Source organism: Gigantopelta aegis, chromosome 3, assembly GCF_016097555.1.
Source record: "Gigantopelta aegis isolate Gae_Host chromosome 3, Gae_host_genome, whole genome shotgun sequence".
In the NCBI taxonomy this organism is placed as follows: domain Eukaryota; kingdom Metazoa; phylum Mollusca; class Gastropoda; order Neomphalida; family Peltospiridae; genus Gigantopelta; species Gigantopelta aegis.
Genome location: NC_054701.1, coordinates 68,629,534 through 68,650,451, shown reverse-complemented (window position 1 = coordinate 68,650,451; position 20,918 = coordinate 68,629,534). Strand labels below are relative to the sequence as shown.

Below are 20,918 nucleotides of genomic sequence, written 5' to 3'. Positions count from 1 at the left end.
AGCTTTGTGTATTAACACGTAATCATCTGCCACTATACCTGCCTCCTCTATCTTTTTGACATCACGATCCTCTAAATGAATACGTAAGCTAACTGGTAATCCATTTTTAATGTCCTGTAAGATCAACAACTCCCGTAACTCGGTATATGACTCTACCTGATGAGAAACAACCCATTTATCAAACATCCCTGCCTTCTTAGCCACAAACTCACTATAAAACTGACCCTGCGTTTTTCTCAACTCGCTATACCGTAAACGATAATCCTCAGGTCGTAATTCATACGCCCTCAACACCGCAGCCTTAACCAGGTCGTACTGACTTGCTCGCTCATCACTCATTGAATTATAAGCTATACTAGCCTTCCCCTTAAACTTAGACACGGCTAACAATGTCCACTTAGACTGCGGCCAATTTAGCTGCTTAGCGGCCCGTTCAAAAAGTTGAAAGAACATATCTACCTCCTGGTCATCAAATACCGGCACTGATCTATAAGCCTCCGACATGTTAAACCCATTTCCGGCTTCTCGTCTGACTTCTTCAGTATTCAACTTTAACTCATGTTCCACTTTTAATTTTTCTAACTGGAATTCTCTATCCCTCTCTTCTCTTTCTCTCTCTCTATCCCTCTCTTCTCTTTCTCTATCGCTATGTCTATCTTTTCTATTTCTCTCTTCTCTTTCTCTCTCTCTCTTTCTCTATCCCTCTCTCTATCTTCTCTATCCCTATCTCTATCTTCTCTATCCCTATCTTCTTTTTCTCTATCTCTATCTTCTCTTTCTCTCTCCCTCTCTCTATCCCTCTCTTCTCTCTCTCTCTCTCTCTCTCTCTATCTAATGCACGTTCTTCTCTTTCGTACTCAAGCTTTTTAAAAGCTAACTGTTGTTCCATACTCAAGTCACTTATCTCTATCTCTGGAACAATCTCACTGTCTTCCATAACAGGCCTATCACCAAAAACTTCCTGGATAATAATTGTCTTTATATCACCTAAGGTTTTTGTTGATGTTAAATCAATTTCTCGCTCACCCGCGATTTCAACTAACTCGGCCTTACGTGCTCGCTTAATCTCCACTACACTGAGCGTAGGTCTATCCAGCAAATTCTTATCCATGTTTAGATATGACGCACTTATTATTAATTAATTTTCTAGTGAACAACGTGCTACTTCTGGTAAATTTCTAAAAATAATTTATAAAGCCCCCATTTACAAACAATACTTTTTTAAAATATGCATGTCCCGTTTCAGATCCGGGACGAGCGCCCCAATTTTCTACTCCTGTCACGGGGATTCTATAATTCCCGTAACCGAATAAAACACGATTATCAAAATGTCTCTCCTACTTGTATATCTATTAGATCTCTCTGTAACAGGCTGTTAAACCCTAGTATGGCTCGTCTCTAGGTATGATCAGAGATACGATCTTATATAAAATATATATTATTATAGCACGTTAGTTCTCTAGAAAACACAACAAAAACACAATACACTTTGGAATCTGTATTAATCTACGCTGACAAATGTACAGCCGTAGTAGTTAATTAATAACAGCAATAATAACAACCCAGAACTGATCACTTAATTAGTTAATCTCTAGGTGTCTAGTTACACAATATGCGAATCACTTCACCGTTACACCACACCCACACGTGTGATAATTGAGAAACGCTTCCCGGAGAAGTTAATTAATAAAGGAATTACAACACCATTCCTAACTGGTTAATTTTTAGTTAACCCTTACTACTCGTTCAGTAACGTGTGATAATTTAGAAACGCTTGCAGGGGAACTTAATTAATAAAGGAATTACAGCTCTATTCCTAACGGGTTAATTTTTAATTAACCCTTAACTACTCTTTCAGTAATCTTGTAACACACAATTAATACTTATCACAATAAAGACAATAACCTACAGTGTACCTAGGTCCGCTAGGATGACTGGCTAAGCTTTATATTACCAAATACTCGTATAATGTTAGAACAAAAAGTCTACGATTTACTTCGTCAGATGACCGAAGACACTGTCTAAAGAATATTGGTATAATACAGTATTAAAATATTTAAAGTCACATCAATCACATCAAGGTTATACACAGAGCAGAAAATATATTTACCAAAGTCCAAACGGACTAACGTTCCCTCGGAGCCTTCCTATTCGTTCTCCTCGATATCTCTAAAACACTAGCTATTTATTATAAATCAGGATTTTGCCTGGGGGTACAAGGCGGTACCTCACGTATCATCTCATATTCTACATCTACTAGAGTGAGTATATTTCTTTCTGATCGTCAGTCTGGCTGTCGCCAACCGCGAGCAATCTCCTGGCCATAAACAGCACTACCGGAGATATTACGTAACTACTAGCCACATGGCCTCCGCACCTGGCTGAGGGTGTGTATTAGGCGTACCGATCGAGGACGGTCGCGCAGAAGTCTTACGTAACAAGTTGCCCATCTGGGCTACGGGCAATAAACTGCACACGGCCCTCTAACACAATTAAAATCGCCACAGGCGAAACAAATTTAAGAGCATGTTCCGTGACAGTGCGTGTACGTGTGCGTGCGTTGTGCATGGCTGTAAAAAAAACAATTATATGCATGTAGATATTAATGTTGTTAGGGTTCAGATAAATTTAATTTTAAAACTAAATTACTACTTGTTTCATTAATTATATTTATCTACATTTTATATTTTATTCCTGACTAAATTGTAAGAAAACTCTGTTAAAATCATTACTTTTACACACCATATATTCTGGCACAGGCTGTCTGGACTATTAAAATATTTAGTTTTGTCGACCGTCTCACATTTTGGTAGTGTGTTTTGGTCATAAGTCGTTAAAACAAATCAATCTGTAAGAACACCCCCTTTAATAGTCAAGTCAACACAGTTTCCAGGAATGCTGATATGATCCAGACACACAGAATAGATTATTTATAATATTTAGTTTTTTCGACCGTCTCACATTTTGGTAGTGTGTTTTGGTCATAAGTCGTTAATATAAATCAAACTGTGGGAACACCCCTTTAATACTCAAGTCGACACAGTTTCCAGGAATGCTGATATGATCCAGACACACAGATTAAACCAAAGTGCTGTGATATATATAGAAACTGATGTAAGAGAACAGGCATTGCAAGGAAACTGTATATATATTACAATGAGATTACGTAAGGCTTGTTCCAGAAATGATTACACCAAGTCTGCCTAAATTATACTGAGTATTATTTATAATACACGTCTTAAAAGTGCCAATTTGTCTAAACTGGAGAAAACCGTATATTTACGACACCCTGGGAATTTCTGTGTGTGTGTGTGCGTGCGTGCGTGCGTATGCTTGTGTGTGTGTGTTTGTGTATGTGTGTGCGCGCGTGTGTGTGTGTGTGTGTGTTTTGTTTGTTGTTGGTGGTGGTGGTGGTGTTTTGTTGTTTAGGGAGTTTATGGCAATGGGTTTATCTACCCCAGTGATTTGAGACTAGGTACCTCCAGGAATTTTTTTTTTCGTATCTCCTAAGTTCAAGGGCCATAACTCTGTCAATCCCCATAAATGTAAAACTGGATCTGTAACAGTACGTGATAAAGCTATACATCAAATATCATCTCAATATCTGGATGAATTGCGAAAACAAAGTCCGGAAAACTATATGTTGGACAGACAGACAGACAGACAGACAGACAGACACAAAGACGGTGACGAAATCTATAGACCTCTTCAGTTGGACTGGTAGAGGACTCATAGTGCATTTTATGAATTTATCTTATGGAGACGATATGTTAACCAAAAATAATTTAATTCAGTGGCTTTTTTTTTTCTTTTTTTTTTTCTTTTTTTTAATATTTATTCACAGAACCCCTGTTTACATTTGTTATCTGTCCCAATCACAGTTACAATACAAAATTATATATTACCATTTTGGTATACATATCGAAATTTTCATTCAGTATTTACAATAGTTATTATCAAGAGGTTATGCATGTATGTATGAATATTAGTGATACAGATTAAAATCGAAAATAATTGTTATTGTTTTACAATATAAAAAATGTGCTGCGAATTTTAATAATTTACTATCAGTAAGTTCATGAACATTTTTCAAATGTAATTCCAGTTACGAAAGGACGAAAATGACCCTGATCCGCTTGTAAGAGAAACTAAAAAGAGACTGAAGCTTCACCTAGGATATCCAGGTAAGCATACCTGGAGAATTCAGGATGATAGCTAAACAGAGTGTCCGTCTTCTTCGTAAGTCAATCGTATAGTGATCTAGGGAATATGATGGGATTCCAGTTTCCTTGGTTACTTCGACATTACATAACGATTCATTTTATTTTAGTTTTATGGTACACTTTTTGGTAGGTGTATATCCATTTATTTATGAATCAAAGATGTATACATGTATATCGAAATACTATATTACTTTGGGAAGCTAACGGAATAGCTCTAATAATATACAACAACTATATACATGTACTTGTGAATAAGCTTTTAAAATACTCAACGAACACATTTTTTGTGAAACTGTTATGGGGAGTGGAGTTTCGACGCAATTTAATGAGTAGTTTATGCTGTCTTGCCCGTCTATCCCCACTCCTCTCTCTCTCTCATCTATCGTTCGCTCGCTCGCTCTCTCTCTCTCTCTCTCTCTCTCTCTCTCTCTCTCTCTCTCTCTCTCTCTCTCTCTCTCTCTCTCTCTCTCGCTTTCGCTCTCTATCTATATCTGTGTGTATCTTTTTTTTATCTCTCTCTCTCTCTCTGTTTTAAAGAATGAGAAATGAACTCTAAGTGGATGCTCTGTAACATGCTGCCTTCGCCAAGCTTTTCACTTACGCGAATCGTTCATTGTTAATCTCAGCTGTTAAAACGTTTTGCTGCGGGGCAATTTGACACTATCTGGCAAGGTACAGAGGCGTGTTAACATGGCAGGTTTTACCTAACCTTCCCAGCCGTCAGATCCATTAGATTAAACCGTCCGAGACTTCCAGGTGTGTTCCGCTTCTGGGGCACGCCATTGTTGTCTTTGGTACACTAACTCTACAGTCAAAATATATAATATACCTCCATAAAAATTAAGAGATGTTAGAACGTGACAGTAGTTCTAGCAGCTTCTTCCTTTTTTGTTTTGTTATTTTAAATATACTCCTGACACAAGAAAAAGACAAGCAACTTATTAAATTTTGAGGTTTTTTCATATATCATTTTTCCAAAAGTATATTGACGATTTTAATAACATCAATAATATATCACTCATACATATCTGTGACAAAGGTACCACAAAAAGGAAGGAAATGTTTTATTTAACGACGCACTCAACACATTTTATTTACGGTTGTATGGCGTCAGACATATGGTTAAGGACCACACAGATATTGAGAGAGGAAACCCGCTGTCATCACTTCATGGGCTACTCTTTTCGATTAGCAGCAAGGGATCTTTTATAAGCAACATCACAGACAGGATAGTATATATTTTGGGGGATATATTTATTTATATCGCTAGGTTTTGGAGGTGTTTGGTATAATCAATATGTCAGTAGCATTGATAGTTGTTAGCAATGACGACCGCAAATATGTTTTACAAATATATTTATGCAATAAATAGATAACATTTATACTAAGCAACTGTCCTAATGTAAAATAGTAAAGCATTTTATAGATACGGGTGGGGGGTGGCAATATTATATTAGAATATCAATGTCAAATTGACACATTATTCCTGGTATACAATGTCGTGTTTCGTCCCAACAGTTTCTTAGGAAGGATAGAAAATATTACAGTATTAGTAGCAAGAAGTAAACTGATTAACTGAATCAGTTTCGTATTATCGACGACGATAGTGCCTTTTTAAATGCACCCTATTTTTAATAAAATATTTGATGTCTTTTAAAAGAAGAAATTGGATTTTTGACATGAGTTACACCTGTCTTTATAGTCTACAACTGTTGGATGAGATCTCACTTTCCCTGAATTATTTGTGCATACCGAGTATGAATACATGGTGAAGTGACTTCCTAACAGCCGTGAAACGGCAAATCCGAGGGTGCCAAAAATGAACGATTATTTCCATTATTAGGTTGATTTCACCTAATTCAGATATTTTTGAAGCACAAAGCAAGGACTGGCTATCATCACTACACATGTTATTCACCTTTAAAAATTCTAGTTTTCTCGTTTTTATTACTATGGTTATACTCATTTATGTTACTATGGTGGACAGTATATCATTATTATTTATTATTTAATTCCTTGCTACATATTGAAATACATCAAGGACAATGTAGACTTTACTTTTAAAATAATGTACAAGATGAATATTAGTTGACATATTTAAAAAAAAAAGTTAGCTTAGTCCTCAAGTTACTTTCTTCGATTGGAAATCATAAAATAAAATCTAACATCGAAAAACCTGTATATACTAATCGACAAAAAATCGCAGGGTGCAAAATAATAACGTTTTGCTTTAGGCGGTGGTGTGAAATAGAACATCGAAATGTTGAGATTGTGTGATTGTAAACTAACATACTTTCAACTGAAGAAAAAGAAGAAGGAAATGTTTTATTTAACGACGCATTCAACACATTATATTTACGGTTATATAGCGTCGGACATATGGTTATGGACCACACAGATACTGAGAGAGGAAACCCGCTGTCGCCACTTCATGGGCTACTCTTTTCGATTAGCAGCAAGGGATCTTTTATATGCACCATCCCACAGACAGGATAACACATACCACGGCTTTGATATACCAGTCGTAGTGCACTGGCTGGAGCGAAAAATAGGCCAATGGGCCCACCGGCAGGGATCGATCCCAGACTGACTGCGCATCACGTGAATGTTTTATCACTCGGCTACGTTTAACTGAAGATAATTTCTGTTTTAATTTACACTATATATAGCGCATTTTTATTTAATCGCGTTTCTTTTTGTCACCCAGTATATAATTAAATATATTCAAATATATTCATTTGCAAATAGAAATTTTGTTTTGTTTAATGATACCACTAGAACACATTGATTAGTTATTCATCGGCTATTGGATGTCAAACATTTGGTAATTCTGACACGTAGTCATCAAAGGAAACCCGCTACATTTTTCCTAGCCAAGGGTCTTTTATATGCACCTTCCCACAGACAGAAAAGCACATACCACGGCCTTTGACCAGCTGTGGTGAACTGGTTGGATCGACGCAAGCACTTCAGCGAGCACTCAACCGACTGAGCTAACTCCCGCCCTTGCATATAGAAAAGAAGAAGGGTTGGGGTTTTTTTGTGGGTTTTTTAATTATTTATTGTCCCCAGATCACTTGCAATGTCAAGGTTGGGGTGCCTTGAATCATTGTCTTACATTTCATAATATTTCCATATAGTTATACATACATATGTACATTCATATTCCATATACCAATACTTCATATATACTTTCAAAACATAGTCATACCTTATTAATGTATATGTACACCCATACTTAACTGAAATGATTTTGATCTTAGAGTCAAAGGAAAAAAAGAAAAGAGAAATAGGGAAGAAAAGGAAAGAAAGACAGAAAAGACAGAGGGGAGAAAAAAACAATTTCAGACTAATTCAAAAACAATAAAATAATAAAATTTAATAAGCGAAGCAAAATAGTGTCTACCAGTTAATATCCACACTTAATGTCATATAGAGAAGAAGCAGTTACGAGTAGATATGGTGGATGTAAGATTCATAAAATAAAAAGAAGAAGATAAATCTAGAATTGTATTTCCAAACAAGTTATGGTATTTTTGTAAATAAAAAGCAATAAGCAAAGAAACCAAAGGAAAGGGTCCTAACCTATAGTTAAAGAAGATGATGTTTTTGATGTTATTCGTCAATACTGAAAAGGTTAAACCACTTTCCCCAGCATTCATTAAATTTGTCATGTTCACAGTTTTTAAAATAAGTGTATCTTTCTATTTGAAATTTATTTTACAATATGTTTTTTATAACATTAATATGAAGACTCTTGTTAAGTATTTTCATACTATAAAAGTAATATTTTATATTGATTAAAATCCAGTTAACTACATTGCTAAACTCACCATTTATCATACCAAACATAACTGTATGTTTATTAAGTGGAAGTCTGACTTCAGTTTTGTTAAATATCCATTTCTCCAACTCTTTCCACATATGTTTTACTTTATTACAATCATAAAACAAATGTTGTAAGGTTTCAGGAACATTTTTACAAAAACTACATTTATTTGAATCTACATAATGAATCATATGCAGAAGGTATTAGTAGCTAGGATTCTGTGGAGCAATCGGTATTGAAACCATTGCAAGGTAGTATCTTTTGTACATCTAAAGAGTATAACATAAAATTGTTTCCACATATAACAATCAAATGCTAAACCCTTAGATGCATATTTTGTTTTGTGCCTTTGGTATTACATGATTATTATTCAAAATATTGTATATATCTTTACTTCTAGTATTCTCATTTAGCATTACTTTCATTTTAAATGGCAATATAGGTATTTTACTAAGAATAAATGTTGTACTGTTAATATTGTTTAATGAGGATAAGAATGATTTTACCGCATAAACTAGTGATGCGTAATTTAAAAAGTCTGTCTTTAGATCATATGTGTTTTTAAAAGTTGCAAAATCTAAAATATTTCCTTCATTATCAAGTAAATCATTTATGAAAACAATACCTTTCTTTATGTAGTTGTTATACAGAAATGGTTTATTATGTTTCAATATTTTAGTATTGTACCAAATATTCAATCCTTGAATATCTTCCTTGAATATCTTCAGAAGAAGTTTGTTTTGTTTAACGACACCACTAGAGCACATTGATTAATTAATCATCGGCTATTGGATGTCAAACATTTGGTAATTCTGACATGTAGTCATCAGAGGAAACCCTCTACATTTTTTTCTAATGCAGCAAGCGATCTTTTATATGCACAGACAGGATAGAACATACCACGGCCTATGATATACCAGTCGTGGTTCACTGGCTGGAACGAAAAATACCATACCTTAAATTCCATTTTAGCCATTTCTATCAGCCTATATTTCACTTAATAAGAAACGTGTAGTCAATAATATGATTTCTTATCTCTATATCTTCTTTAAACAGTGTTTTTTTTTTAACTGTAGATAGCAATGATTAAGAATATATGTATTTATAAAAAGAAGATTACAACATAGATGAAATCTCCTTTTTATCTCCGTCTTCCATAAAGCAAAGACATCTTGTTGTAGTTTATTTCTTACTTTTCGACTTCTCAACTCGACACATTTTGGAATTTATAAGTGCAAAACCAATTGCATGAACGGCGCGCCCTTAAGTTAAAAGAAACTAACGTGTTACCTTTAAGAAACCAATAACAATAAACCATCTTGTTTTGGAGTAATATATATATATTCGTCGGGCGGCGTGGGTGTGTTCGAAAGATGCTAATCGGCCGGAACCGAATGAGTTCATTTCATTTTTAGTTTGTTTACGTGGAAACGGAACTGATGATCTGGCATGCAAATATGTAATGAATCATGCTAAAACTCGTATAAAAACACATAATTGTTGGGGGGTTTTAACTCGTACCAACTGCAACATTTTTTCTTTACAAATTACCATCGCAGTCCATATAAATAGGTTAATTGGCTTTTTTTATATATAGGGAAAGAAAGAAAGAAATGTTTTATTTAACGACGCTCCCAACACCTTTTATTTACGGTTATATGGCGTCAGACATATGGTTAAGGACCACACATATATTAAGAGAGAAAACGAGTTGTCGCCACTTCATGGGCTACTCTTTTCGATTAGCACCAAAGGATCTTTTATATGCACCATCCCACAGACAGGGTAGTACATACCACGGTCTTTGATATACCAGTCGTGGTTCACTAGCTGGAACAAGAAATACCATACCGTAAATTTCATTTTAACCATTTCTATCAGCCTATATTTCACTTAACAAGAAACGTGTAGTCAATAATATGATTTCTTATCTCTTAATCTCTATATCTTCTTTAAACAGCATTTTGCTTTCAAATTGCTTGGGTTTTGGGGGTTTTTTTTAACTGTAGATAGCAATGATTAAGAATATACATATTTATAAAAAGAAGATTGCAACATACATGAAATCTCCTTTTTATCTCCGTCTTCCATAAAGCAAAGATATCTTGTTGTAGTTTATCTCTTACTTTTCGACTTCGTGTTACCTTTAAGAAACCAATAACAATAAATAATCTTGTTTTGGAGTAATATATATATATATATATATATATATATATATATATATATATATATATATATATATATATATGTTCGTCGGGTGGCGTGGGTGTGTTCGAAAGATGCTAATCGGCCGGATCCGAATGGGTTCATTTCATTTTTAGTTTGTTTATGTGGAAACGGAACTGATGAACTGGCATGCAACTATGTAATGAATCATGCTAAAACTCGTATAAAAACATATAATTAATTTTTTAAACTCTAATTACCTTTTGTATATATAGGGAAAGAAAGAAAGAAATGTTTTATTTAACGACGCTCTCAACACATTTTATTTACGGTCATATAGCGTCAGACATATGGTTAAGGACCACACAGATATTGAGAGAGGAAACCCGTTGTCGCCACTTCATGGGCTACTCTTTTCAATTAGCAGCAAGGAATCTTTTATATGCACCATCCCACAGACAGGGTAGTAAAATCCACGGCCTTTGATATACCAGTCGTGGTGCACTGGCTGGAACGAGAAATAGCCCAATGGGCCCACCGACGGGGACGATCCCAGACCGACCGCGCATCGAGCGAGCGCTGTACCACTGGGCTACGTCCCGCCCTTATATATAGGGATGATGGCAACTCGTGGGACAGCTAAGATATTAGTCCCTGTATACTATATTACAGATTACCAGTAAATATTTCAGGTAAACCCGTCTACCACGGCCATTCCACTATTTTGTCAGGTAAACCTGTCTACCACGGCCGTTCCACTATTTTGTCAGGTAAACCTGTCTACCAAGGCCGTTTCACTGTTTTGTCAGGTAAACCTGTCTGTCACGGCCGTTCCACTATTTTGTCAGGTAAACCCGTCTACCACGGCCGTTCCACTATTTTGTCAGGTAAACCTGTCTGTCTGCCACGGCCGTTCCAATGTTTTGTCAGGTAAACCTGCCTACCACGGCCGTTCCACTGTTTTGTCAGGTGAACCTGTCTACCACGGCCGTTCCACTATTTTGTATTCACCCTTGTACTACCGTAACCATATGTCCGACGCCATATAACCGTAAATAAAATGTGTTGAGTGCGTCGTTAAATAAAACATTTCCTTCCTTCACCCTTGTACTAATACTGAGATTTAATTTATAATTTAAAGGTAATTTGTTAAGAAACGTTTTATTTACGTTGAGATTTGTTTGTTTAAAAATTTTTTTATTAGAGTTGGTATGGGTTTAAACCCAATAATATTTTTTTTATACCAGTTTTAGCATCGTTTAGTTCATAGTTACATTCCAATTCGTCAGTAGGCCCTACCCTTTACACGACTGTGCATTTCAGACTCGGTCTTTTGTGCCTTTCATACTGATTGTAAACTTTTGTTTGTTATTTTGGTAAATAATAAAACTACTAACCTACTTATTAGCTTATTTACTGGTCATGTAATTAAGACTAAGGAGGCTGCTTCATTCATATAATTATATATCGTTTCAGTTGCTTGGTTGACTATTTTTTTATTTACATACAATTGTTGTTTTGATAGTAGACAATAAAACTATTAATCCAAAAATGGTGGTCTAGCTTTTCCCCGGTTCCAGCTGTGCTTTAATCTTTGAAAATAAATCAGAAGGATTAAACCATTATCCACAATCAAGATCGTATCTTAGCACAGTGTGGAGTGGAATGGACATTTACAAAATATTGATAGATTCGTCTGAAGGAGGATAGCCACTCCCGAGGAATCCTTTTTTAAAAATACATCATTATTGTACCGTCAAAAAGAGGACTGCCAATACCAGACTTATTTACTAAATCAAAACTAACACAGGAGAGAGCTCATTAGAAAAGAATATAGCTGTGATGGCATGCACTCACGAATGACTGTCAACATTGCAATTATGCGATCTCATTGACTCAGTCTTATGTGGGTTTTACTCATTTTTGATAATGCTTATCTACTGGAGATGGTTGGACTATACCAATTCAAATCCCATAGGCGACCATGTTAACGTTTGTGTTTAAAAACACTATATGCAATATATCAACCAAACTGTGACCCATAAATATCAGTACTACAACCCCTACCTCAAAGTATTAACTGCAGAAAATGGTACCTTTCATGGCTCATTTTCGGTATAACCAGATGTTTCTGCAACACCCCTAGTTTCGCACAAAATTTGAGTACTTTTTTTTACAGGTACCCTATACATGTTCCAAGCACAAGGCTACTTGACACGGTGGTACTACATCAAATAACATTGCATACATTTTTAGCCCAGATGAAACTAATTTTTTTTACAACCAACACACTCACATTTATAACCAATCACAGGACTTGTGGTGTTAACTTCTCTATCAAAAGTTCGGTACCACCTCGAACTTCGACCCAGCCGGAAATTAAGTGGTATAGTGCAACCTATACTGATAACATACATGTTTCAAAAGGTGGTGAATCATGTGTTTTTATGACAACCAGGATCTGGTGTCTTCTGACATAAACTGACAACCTCACTGAAACTGTTGTTTCTACAGTGCAACCTATTTAATGTACACCTCACAAAGCACATGTATTTTGTACAGTTTTGTACAAATGCAATATGTCATATTTGAAAAAAAAAAAAAATAATAATAATACTCCTGAAGATATTTACTGTCAGATGTGTGTGTGTGTGCTCAGCTATATATGTAGAGACAGCATGGCTATTCAGAGTACCTCAACTCCTTAAACTTATTCCATTGAAACACATGTACTTGACTGACCCCTAGATTATGAAGACCTCAATAGGCACATCAAAGAAATATCAGTATTAAAAAAATACAATGTCTGAGGAAGGAAAAACCAACTTGACTGCATCTGTATGAAGTAATGACTTAATGTCCTGCACATCACTGTTGGAAGAAAATCCTGTATGCTGAGTGTGGGCATCTTCAAGTTACCATGTGCGGGAATTTCAAATCCATCAGCTATGCAGATTTTCAAATTGGACCATCAAAACCATTGGCAGCCACCAATATTCCTGACTATATTTTATGTATACCCTACTGTAGTTGGAGGTTTTAAATATTTGTGATATCTGGAATTATCATGCAGCTTTCGCATATTTATTTTTGATTCATTACTAAAAAAACAACCTGTTTTTAAGTGACATAATTACCCGAACATCTATTTTATTGCATTATTTTCTAATCCAGATCAATACAATATGTACATTGGATGTATTCCTACAATCTGTAATCCAGCATATCATTTAGCTATTAACATTGTATAATACAGCATTAACAATAAAATAAATCATCAAATTACACCAAGGTAGATAATCAAATCTGGAAAATTTGGTTCCAAATCTAGTATACACTTAAAATACACTTCATGGGAGCAAACTAAGTGATTATTTAAAAAAAAAGATTTGATCTGGAGACCTAAAAATATGTTTAACAAGCTTATTGTTATGTATAAATGAGAACAGAAGGCACAATAGTGACAAAAATTTTAATTATGGCTTTGGTAAACATTTTCTTCAAAGTAAAAAAATGTTTCCCCTAAAACTACAAATTTGTCTAAAATATGACTTAGCACCCTATAAATATGCCAAAAGGACAATAAAAATCAAGGTCTTTAAAAAGTTAAGCTATCAGAAGTACACACATGAAACATTAACTATGTTTATAGAAGTTAAAGACATTATCCCAATATTGGCACATGTTATTTTTAATATAAAAATAAATTGCTATTAAAATCTAAGTTCAGACTGCCTAGATATATTAACATATTTAAGAGCAGTTGTATATGGCAAGTCAAACACCATGTAAATAAGAACATTCAAATCTGTATAGTATGAATTATAGGCCAAAACCAACTTTTCCTCAGTGCTAATTTTTGTTCAAACTCCATTCAGAGCTATGTACAGTAATTATTGTCAAGGTCAAGGTCATTGTGAACTTGCATGGCCGAGTGACGGCTAATTAATCAAATAGTGTAGTTTAATTTAATTAAATCACAAAAATCATAATCTTTTTTATTATGCACTGAATATGTGCTATAGGTTGGACTATACCAATTCAAATCCCATAGGCTACCATGTTAACGTTTGTGTTTAAAAACACTATATGCAATATATCAACCAAACTGTGACCCATAAATATCAGTACTACAACCCCTACCTCAAAGTATTAACTGCAGAAAATGGTACCTTTCATGGCTCATTTTCGGTATAACCAGATGTTTCTGCAACACCCCTAGTTTCGCACAAAATTTGAGTACTTTTTTTTACAGGTACCCCATACATGTTCCAAGCACAAGGCTACTTGACACGGTGGTACTACATCAAATAAAATTGCATACATTTTTAGCCCAGATGAAACTAATTTTTTTTACAACCAACACACTCACATTTATAACCAATCACAGGACTTGTGGTGTTAACTTCTCTATCAAAAGTTCGGTACCACCTCGAACTTCGACCCAGCCGGAAATTAAGTGGTATAGTGCAACCAGATAGACCTAAGTGACTCGTTTCTTTTTTGTCAATGTTATATTCGCCATTAAATGGACTTCAAACTGTCTTAAATTTGAATATTTGTTAACTTTAACAGAAAATATTCAGTCGATCATAATTAATGTAGATCTTAAATTCACTGTCTTGAAAATAACAACACTTCATAATATTATTGGAATAACGGTAAACCATTTTCACCTTCACAGGCACAAACTGGTGCAAGACGTTTGGCAGTCCGGACAATAAAACTCTCTCCGACAGCTCCAAGACACGAAAGGCGGACAGATGTTGTAAAGCTTTGCACGAGTGTCCAGACGTGATTCCAGGTACATATATATATATATATATCCATCTTGAAAAATTACCGCCATATTGACATTTCAAGTCGCTCATTAATTGAATTTGAATAAACCCGCAAAGAGATCATCTGTGCAAAGGTCCATGCGTGTATCACCATTTGAAAGGTCATTTCTGTTATATGCTCTTCCAATAGTCCTATTAGTAGGTGCCCATGTTTTGAGAAGGTTGCTATTCACTGACCCCCCAATATTTGCCACTCCCACCGCCAGAGGCATATATCACATATTAGACGTTAGGTTCAGCATGTTTCTAAACATATAAAAATAATATAAAATGCTTAAAATCGAAACATTCTATTAAAATACATCTTAACAATGAACATTGCTAGGGCAGTATGGCGGCCATCTTGAAAAAAGGCCACCATATTGAAAATTCAAGTGATTCATTGATTGGATTTGAAGATCGTCCCAGAGAGATCATCTGTGCCAAGTTTCATGGTTCTGTTATCATTTGAAAGGTTCTCACAGTTATCTGCTCTCCCAGTAGTGCTATTAGTCGTTCACCCTGTTTTAGGGAGGGGGCCCTACTTTGACCCCTATATTTGCCACACCTACACCAGAAGCCCGTTTACCAAAACTTTTTTTGTTAACATATATGATGAGAAATATTTTTAAAAACCAGGTGTGCGTAATGTCCTCTTCAGGTGGCACTTAGCTCATTCTGAAACCGGTCTAGTATGTGTTATCAAAAACAACGAATGACGTTCTCACCAACGGGTGTGTAAGAAAAACTATACACCTGAACGACAAAACAATAATACATGGCCAGGGCCGCATCTCTGCACAATGCAGAGTCGAATGGGTATTTGGGAAAATAGTGGTTGATTTCATGAATCTGTATCTAGTGCCTCGTCTATATGAGGACAGCCACTCTCGAGGAGATACATTACTGAAGATTTTTTGTTTGCACCGGCAAAAAGAGGACTGCCACTCCAGACTAGTTAACTAAATCAAAACTGTTTATTTTCCTTGTTCTTTCAGAAGCTACAAAAATAAAAGAACTGTTTAACCGATACCCGTGGCCTATTCACAGCTGTCAGTGTCAGAACAAGTTCCGGAAGTGTCTGAGGGACGCCAAGAGGAAAGCGGCTGACGAAATAGGTCACATATATTTTGACTTCATCAAAGTGAGGTGTTTCGAACCGGTGAACAAACAGATGTGTGTGAAGTACGACCAGTGGTACACACAATGCATGGCCAAGGAATTTCTACCTGTGGCGAGTTTGAAACAACCTGCAGATTATCTTTTTAAAAGAGAAATAAAGTAGTTTCATCACAGTGTTTATTATTATTATTATTTCCGTTAAAGGGACATTCCTGAGTTTGCTGCATTGCAAGATGTTTCCGACTAATAAAATACTTCTACGATTAAATTTACATATTAAATATATTTTCTTGTTTAGAATATCAGTGGCTGTATATTCAATGTGTTTCTGGTCGTCTTAATAATATTTGTAAGAAGCCCAAACCGAATTTTGTTTTCAAATAATTTCGTACGTATGAAACACGATCAGAAATACGTTTAATATGCATTCACTAATATTTTATGCAGAAAAACATATTTGATATGTAATTACAATCGTTAAAAAGTCTGTTAGTCGATAACATCTTAAAAATTGCAGCACTTACGAGAATACCCGAATGCATAATAACCGACAAAAGCGTAATGCTGTCTTGTCACAATCGGCTATTCTCGTACAACGTACTCGTCTCGTGTGGTGTCGCCTTTACAATCAACGTGTGACGTTTCTGCCATCATCAGAGGAACTATTTTCACAAGCCAATGGTCTTATTCTCTTCTGACTTCATATGTACTTATTTTATGTCACCACTATTATTTTACATAGCTGAACATACTGGTAAACATTAACCTACGTATTAAACCTATAAACAGTGTTTATATTTCTACCATAGACGAAGAGAATAGCTCCTATATGATGTCATTCTACTAAACAAAAAACGAAAATGTTCGCAAAATATAGTTTGAAATATTACCACTCTTTACTTTCATGTGTCCTTGAAGGGAAGCAAATGTCATTAGACCTCAGTATACAGGCTACTCACTACAATATATGGCATTCAATTCTAGATGCACGAATTAACCCTATTTTACACCATCATTTTCCTTTTTCCAATTATGCATAATCTAACCGGCAAATCAGTTCCGATTCCTACATAATAGAATCAAATAAATTAGTCACATAAACCACTTAACAGCAAGGAATCTTTTATATGCACTTTCCCATTTCACATACCGCGGCTTTTGATATACCAGTCGTGGGGTACTAATTGAAACAGGACAAACCCAATAGGTACGCCGATGAAGTTTTATCCAACGACATGAGCAAATCTGGCGAGCGTTCTACCGACTGAGTTAAATACATTGATATATTCTGATCTGTTTATGGCAAAACACATATAAAAGATCACTCCCTGCTATTCGGTAACTGGTAGGAGTAGGTTATGTGGCAGCAACCGGTTTCGTTCTCACTTTGTAGACTGTCACGGTACATGCTCTTAATTTGTTTCGCCTGTGGCGATTTTAATTGTGTTAGGGTGCCGTGTGCAGTTTATTGCCCGTAGCCCAGGTGGACAACTTGTTACGTAATACTTCTCGCGCGATTCTTGCGTTCCAATATGCACTTAGCCCCGCTGTGGAGGCCATGTGGCGAGTAGTTACGTAATACCTCTGCGAGTGCGGGTTTACAACCGTGTTTTGGCGACGATGGCGTCAGCCAGTCTGACGATCAGAGAGAAATAATATCTACGCTAGTAGAGATGAAATATGAGATGATACGTGAGGTGCCGCCTTGTTCCCCCAGGCCAATTCTGATTTTGGAATAAATAGCTAGGATTTAGAGATATCGAGGAGAACGAATTAGGACGGCTCCAGGGGATCACGAACGTAGTCCGTTAGGACTTGGTAAATATCATTTCTGCTCTGTGTATAACCTTGATGTGATTGATGTGACTTAAATATTTTAATACTGTATTATACCAATATTCTTTAGACAGTGTCTTCGGTCATCTGACGAAGTAAATCATAGACTTCTTGTTCTAACATTATACGAGTATTTGGTAATATAAAGCTTAGCCAGTCATCCTAGCGGACCTAGGTACACTGTAGGTTATTGTCTTTATTGTGATAAGTATTAATTCTGTGTTACAAGATTACTGAATGAGTAGTTAGGGTTAATTAAAAATTAACCAGTTAGGAATGGTGTTGTAATTCCTTTATTAATTAACTTCTCCTGTAAGCGTTTCTCAATTATCACACGTGTGGGTGTGGTGTAACGGTGAAGTGATTCGCATATTGTGTAACTAGACACCTAGAGATTAACTAATTAAGTGATCAGTTCTGGGTTGTTATTATTGCTGTTATTAATTTACTACTACGGCTGTACATTTGTCAGCGTAGGATAATACAGATTCCAAAGTGTATTGTGTTTTTGTTGTGTTTTCTAGAGAACTAACGTGCTATAATAATATATACTTTATATAAGATCGTATCTCTGATCATACCTAGAGACGAGCCATACTAGGGTTTAACAGCCTGTTACAGAGAGATCTAATAGATATACAGTTAGGAGAGATATTTTCATAATCGTGTTCTATTCAGTTACGGGAATTATAGAATCCCCGTGACAGGAGTAGAAAATTGGGGCGCTCGTCCCGGATCTGAAACGGGACATGCATATTTAAAAAAGTATTGTTTGTAAATGGGGGCTTTATAAATTAATTTTACAAATTAAACAGAAGTAGCACGTTGTTCACTAGAAAATTAATTAATAATAAGTGCGTCATATCTAAACATGGATAAGAATTTGCTGGATAGGCCTACGCTCAGTGTAGTGGAGATTAAGCGAGCACGTAAAGCCGAGTTAGTTGAAATCGCGGGTGAGCGAGAAATTGATTTAACATCAGCTAAAACCTTAGGTGATATAAAGACAATTATTATCCAGGAAGTTTTTGGTGATAGGCCTGTTATGGAAGACAGTGAGATTGTTCCAGAGATAGAGATAAATGAGTTAAGTGTGGAACAACAATTAGCTTTTAAAAAGCTTGAGTACGAAAGAGAAGAACGTGCATTAGATAGAGAGAGGGAGAGAGAAAGAGAAGATAGGGATAGAGAAAAAGAAGATAGGGATAGAGAAAAAGAAGATAGGGATAGAGAGAGAGAGAGAGAAAGAGAAGAGAGAGAGAGAGAGAGAGAAAGAGAAGAGAGAGATAGAGAAGATAGACATAGAGATAGAGAATTCCAGTTAGAAAAATTAAAAGTGGAACATGAGTTAAAGTTGAATACTGAAGAAGTTAGACGTGAGGCAGGAAATGGTTTTAACATGTCGGAGGCTTATAGATCAGTGCCTGTATTTGACGATGAGGAGGTAGACATGTTCTTTCAACGTTTTGAACGGGCCGCTAAGCAACTAAATTGGCCGCAGTCTAAGTGGACATTGTTAGCCGTGTCTAAGTTTAAGGGGAGGGCTAGTATAGCTTATAATTCAATGAGTGATGAGCGAGCAAGTCAGTACGACTTAGTTAAGGCTGCAGTGTTGAGGGCTTATGAATTACGGCCTGAGGATTATCGTTTACGGTATAGCGAGTTGAGAAAAACGCAGGGTCAGTCTTATAGTGAGTTTGTGGCTAAGAAGGCAGGGATGTTTGATAAATGGGTGGTGTCTCATCAGGTAGAGTCATATACCGAGTTACGGGAGTTGTTGATCCTACAGGACATTAAAAATGGATTACCAGTTAGCTTACGTATTCATTTAGAGGATCGTAATGTCAAAAAGATAGAGGAGGCAGGCATAGTGGCAGATGATTACGTGTTAATACACAAAGCTCAGGCAGTACCGGGTAGCTCTTTACAACAGGGTGATAAGAAGAAATTTCAGCCAGGTTTTTCCCGGGAAAGTAACTATCGGGGAGAGTCATCTAGTTGGTCAGCTAGTCAGGCAAGGAATGCACCTGGTGGGCAAAGTAAGGATAGACCTGCATTATCAGCCAATGCACGAACTTTTCGTCCACATTGCAGTTACTGTAAAAAGGATAACCATCTTATCGGGGATTGTTTTAAAAGGAAACGCGATAATGCGCAAGTGGTCGGTTTAGTGAGGTCAGCTCCGTTAGCGAGAGAGTTAATGGTTAGTCCCATGGCAGAGAAAGTAAACCCGTATGTGTCCACTGGTATGGTTTGTGATGTGAAACAAGAGTTGTGTCCTAAGGCTCTATCAATCTATAGAGATACCGGGTGTAGTCAGAGTTTGATCACGCAAGAGTGTTTAGCTGGTATTGAAAATTCAGACATAGGACGTAGTTTGGCCTTAACCTCGGTTACTGGAGAAAATATGGTTGTCAGGTTACATAAAGTTTTCTTGTGTTCGAAGTTTGTGACGGGACCAGTCATTATGGGTGTTGTGAAGGACTTGCCTTTTGAAAACATAGGAGTTTTGTTGGGTAATGATTTGACTAGTCAATGTTGTCAGCCGCAATGTGACCAATTGTTAATTGAAGACAGCCCTTTACCCATAGAAGAGTGTGAGGTTGATGAGACTAGATATCCTGCGTGTGTAATGACTAGGGCTATGGCCAGTAGGTTAGCACGAGACCCAGTGGATATTTGTGATTTGTCTGATACGTGTGTTAGCCATGAAATTGGAGTGGATGAGGTTATCAGTAATATGATAGATAAGTCAACTGAGGAATTAAATGTGGTGGAACCTGTTGATCTCCCGCAGAGGGGAAATGAACCAGTCATGTTTGATAGGGGGGACTTACCTTGTAATAGACAAGAGTTAATCCTAGAGCAGGGGTCTGATCCAAGTTTGTTGGCAGCTCGCACTACATTGTTCACTGAGGGTGA

General features: G+C 36.2%; 1 protein-coding gene across 1 annotated transcript in view; it reads left to right on the top strand.

The window, feature by feature from the left end:
- The window catches only part of LOC121391996, a 39,197-nt gene extending 22,864 nt beyond the window's left edge, over positions 1–16,333 (top strand). The window contains exons 3-5 of the mRNA XM_041523418.1: positions 4,106–4,184; positions 14,903–15,022; positions 16,037–16,333. Of these exons, the coding sequence (XP_041379352.1) occupies positions 4,106–4,184; positions 14,903–15,022; positions 16,037–16,323 (486 nt within the window). The 3' untranslated portion in view covers positions 16,324–16,333. The remainder of the gene's footprint in view (positions 1–4,105; positions 4,185–14,902; positions 15,023–16,036) is intronic.
- The last annotated feature ends 4,585 nt before the right edge of the window (positions 16,334–20,918 follow it).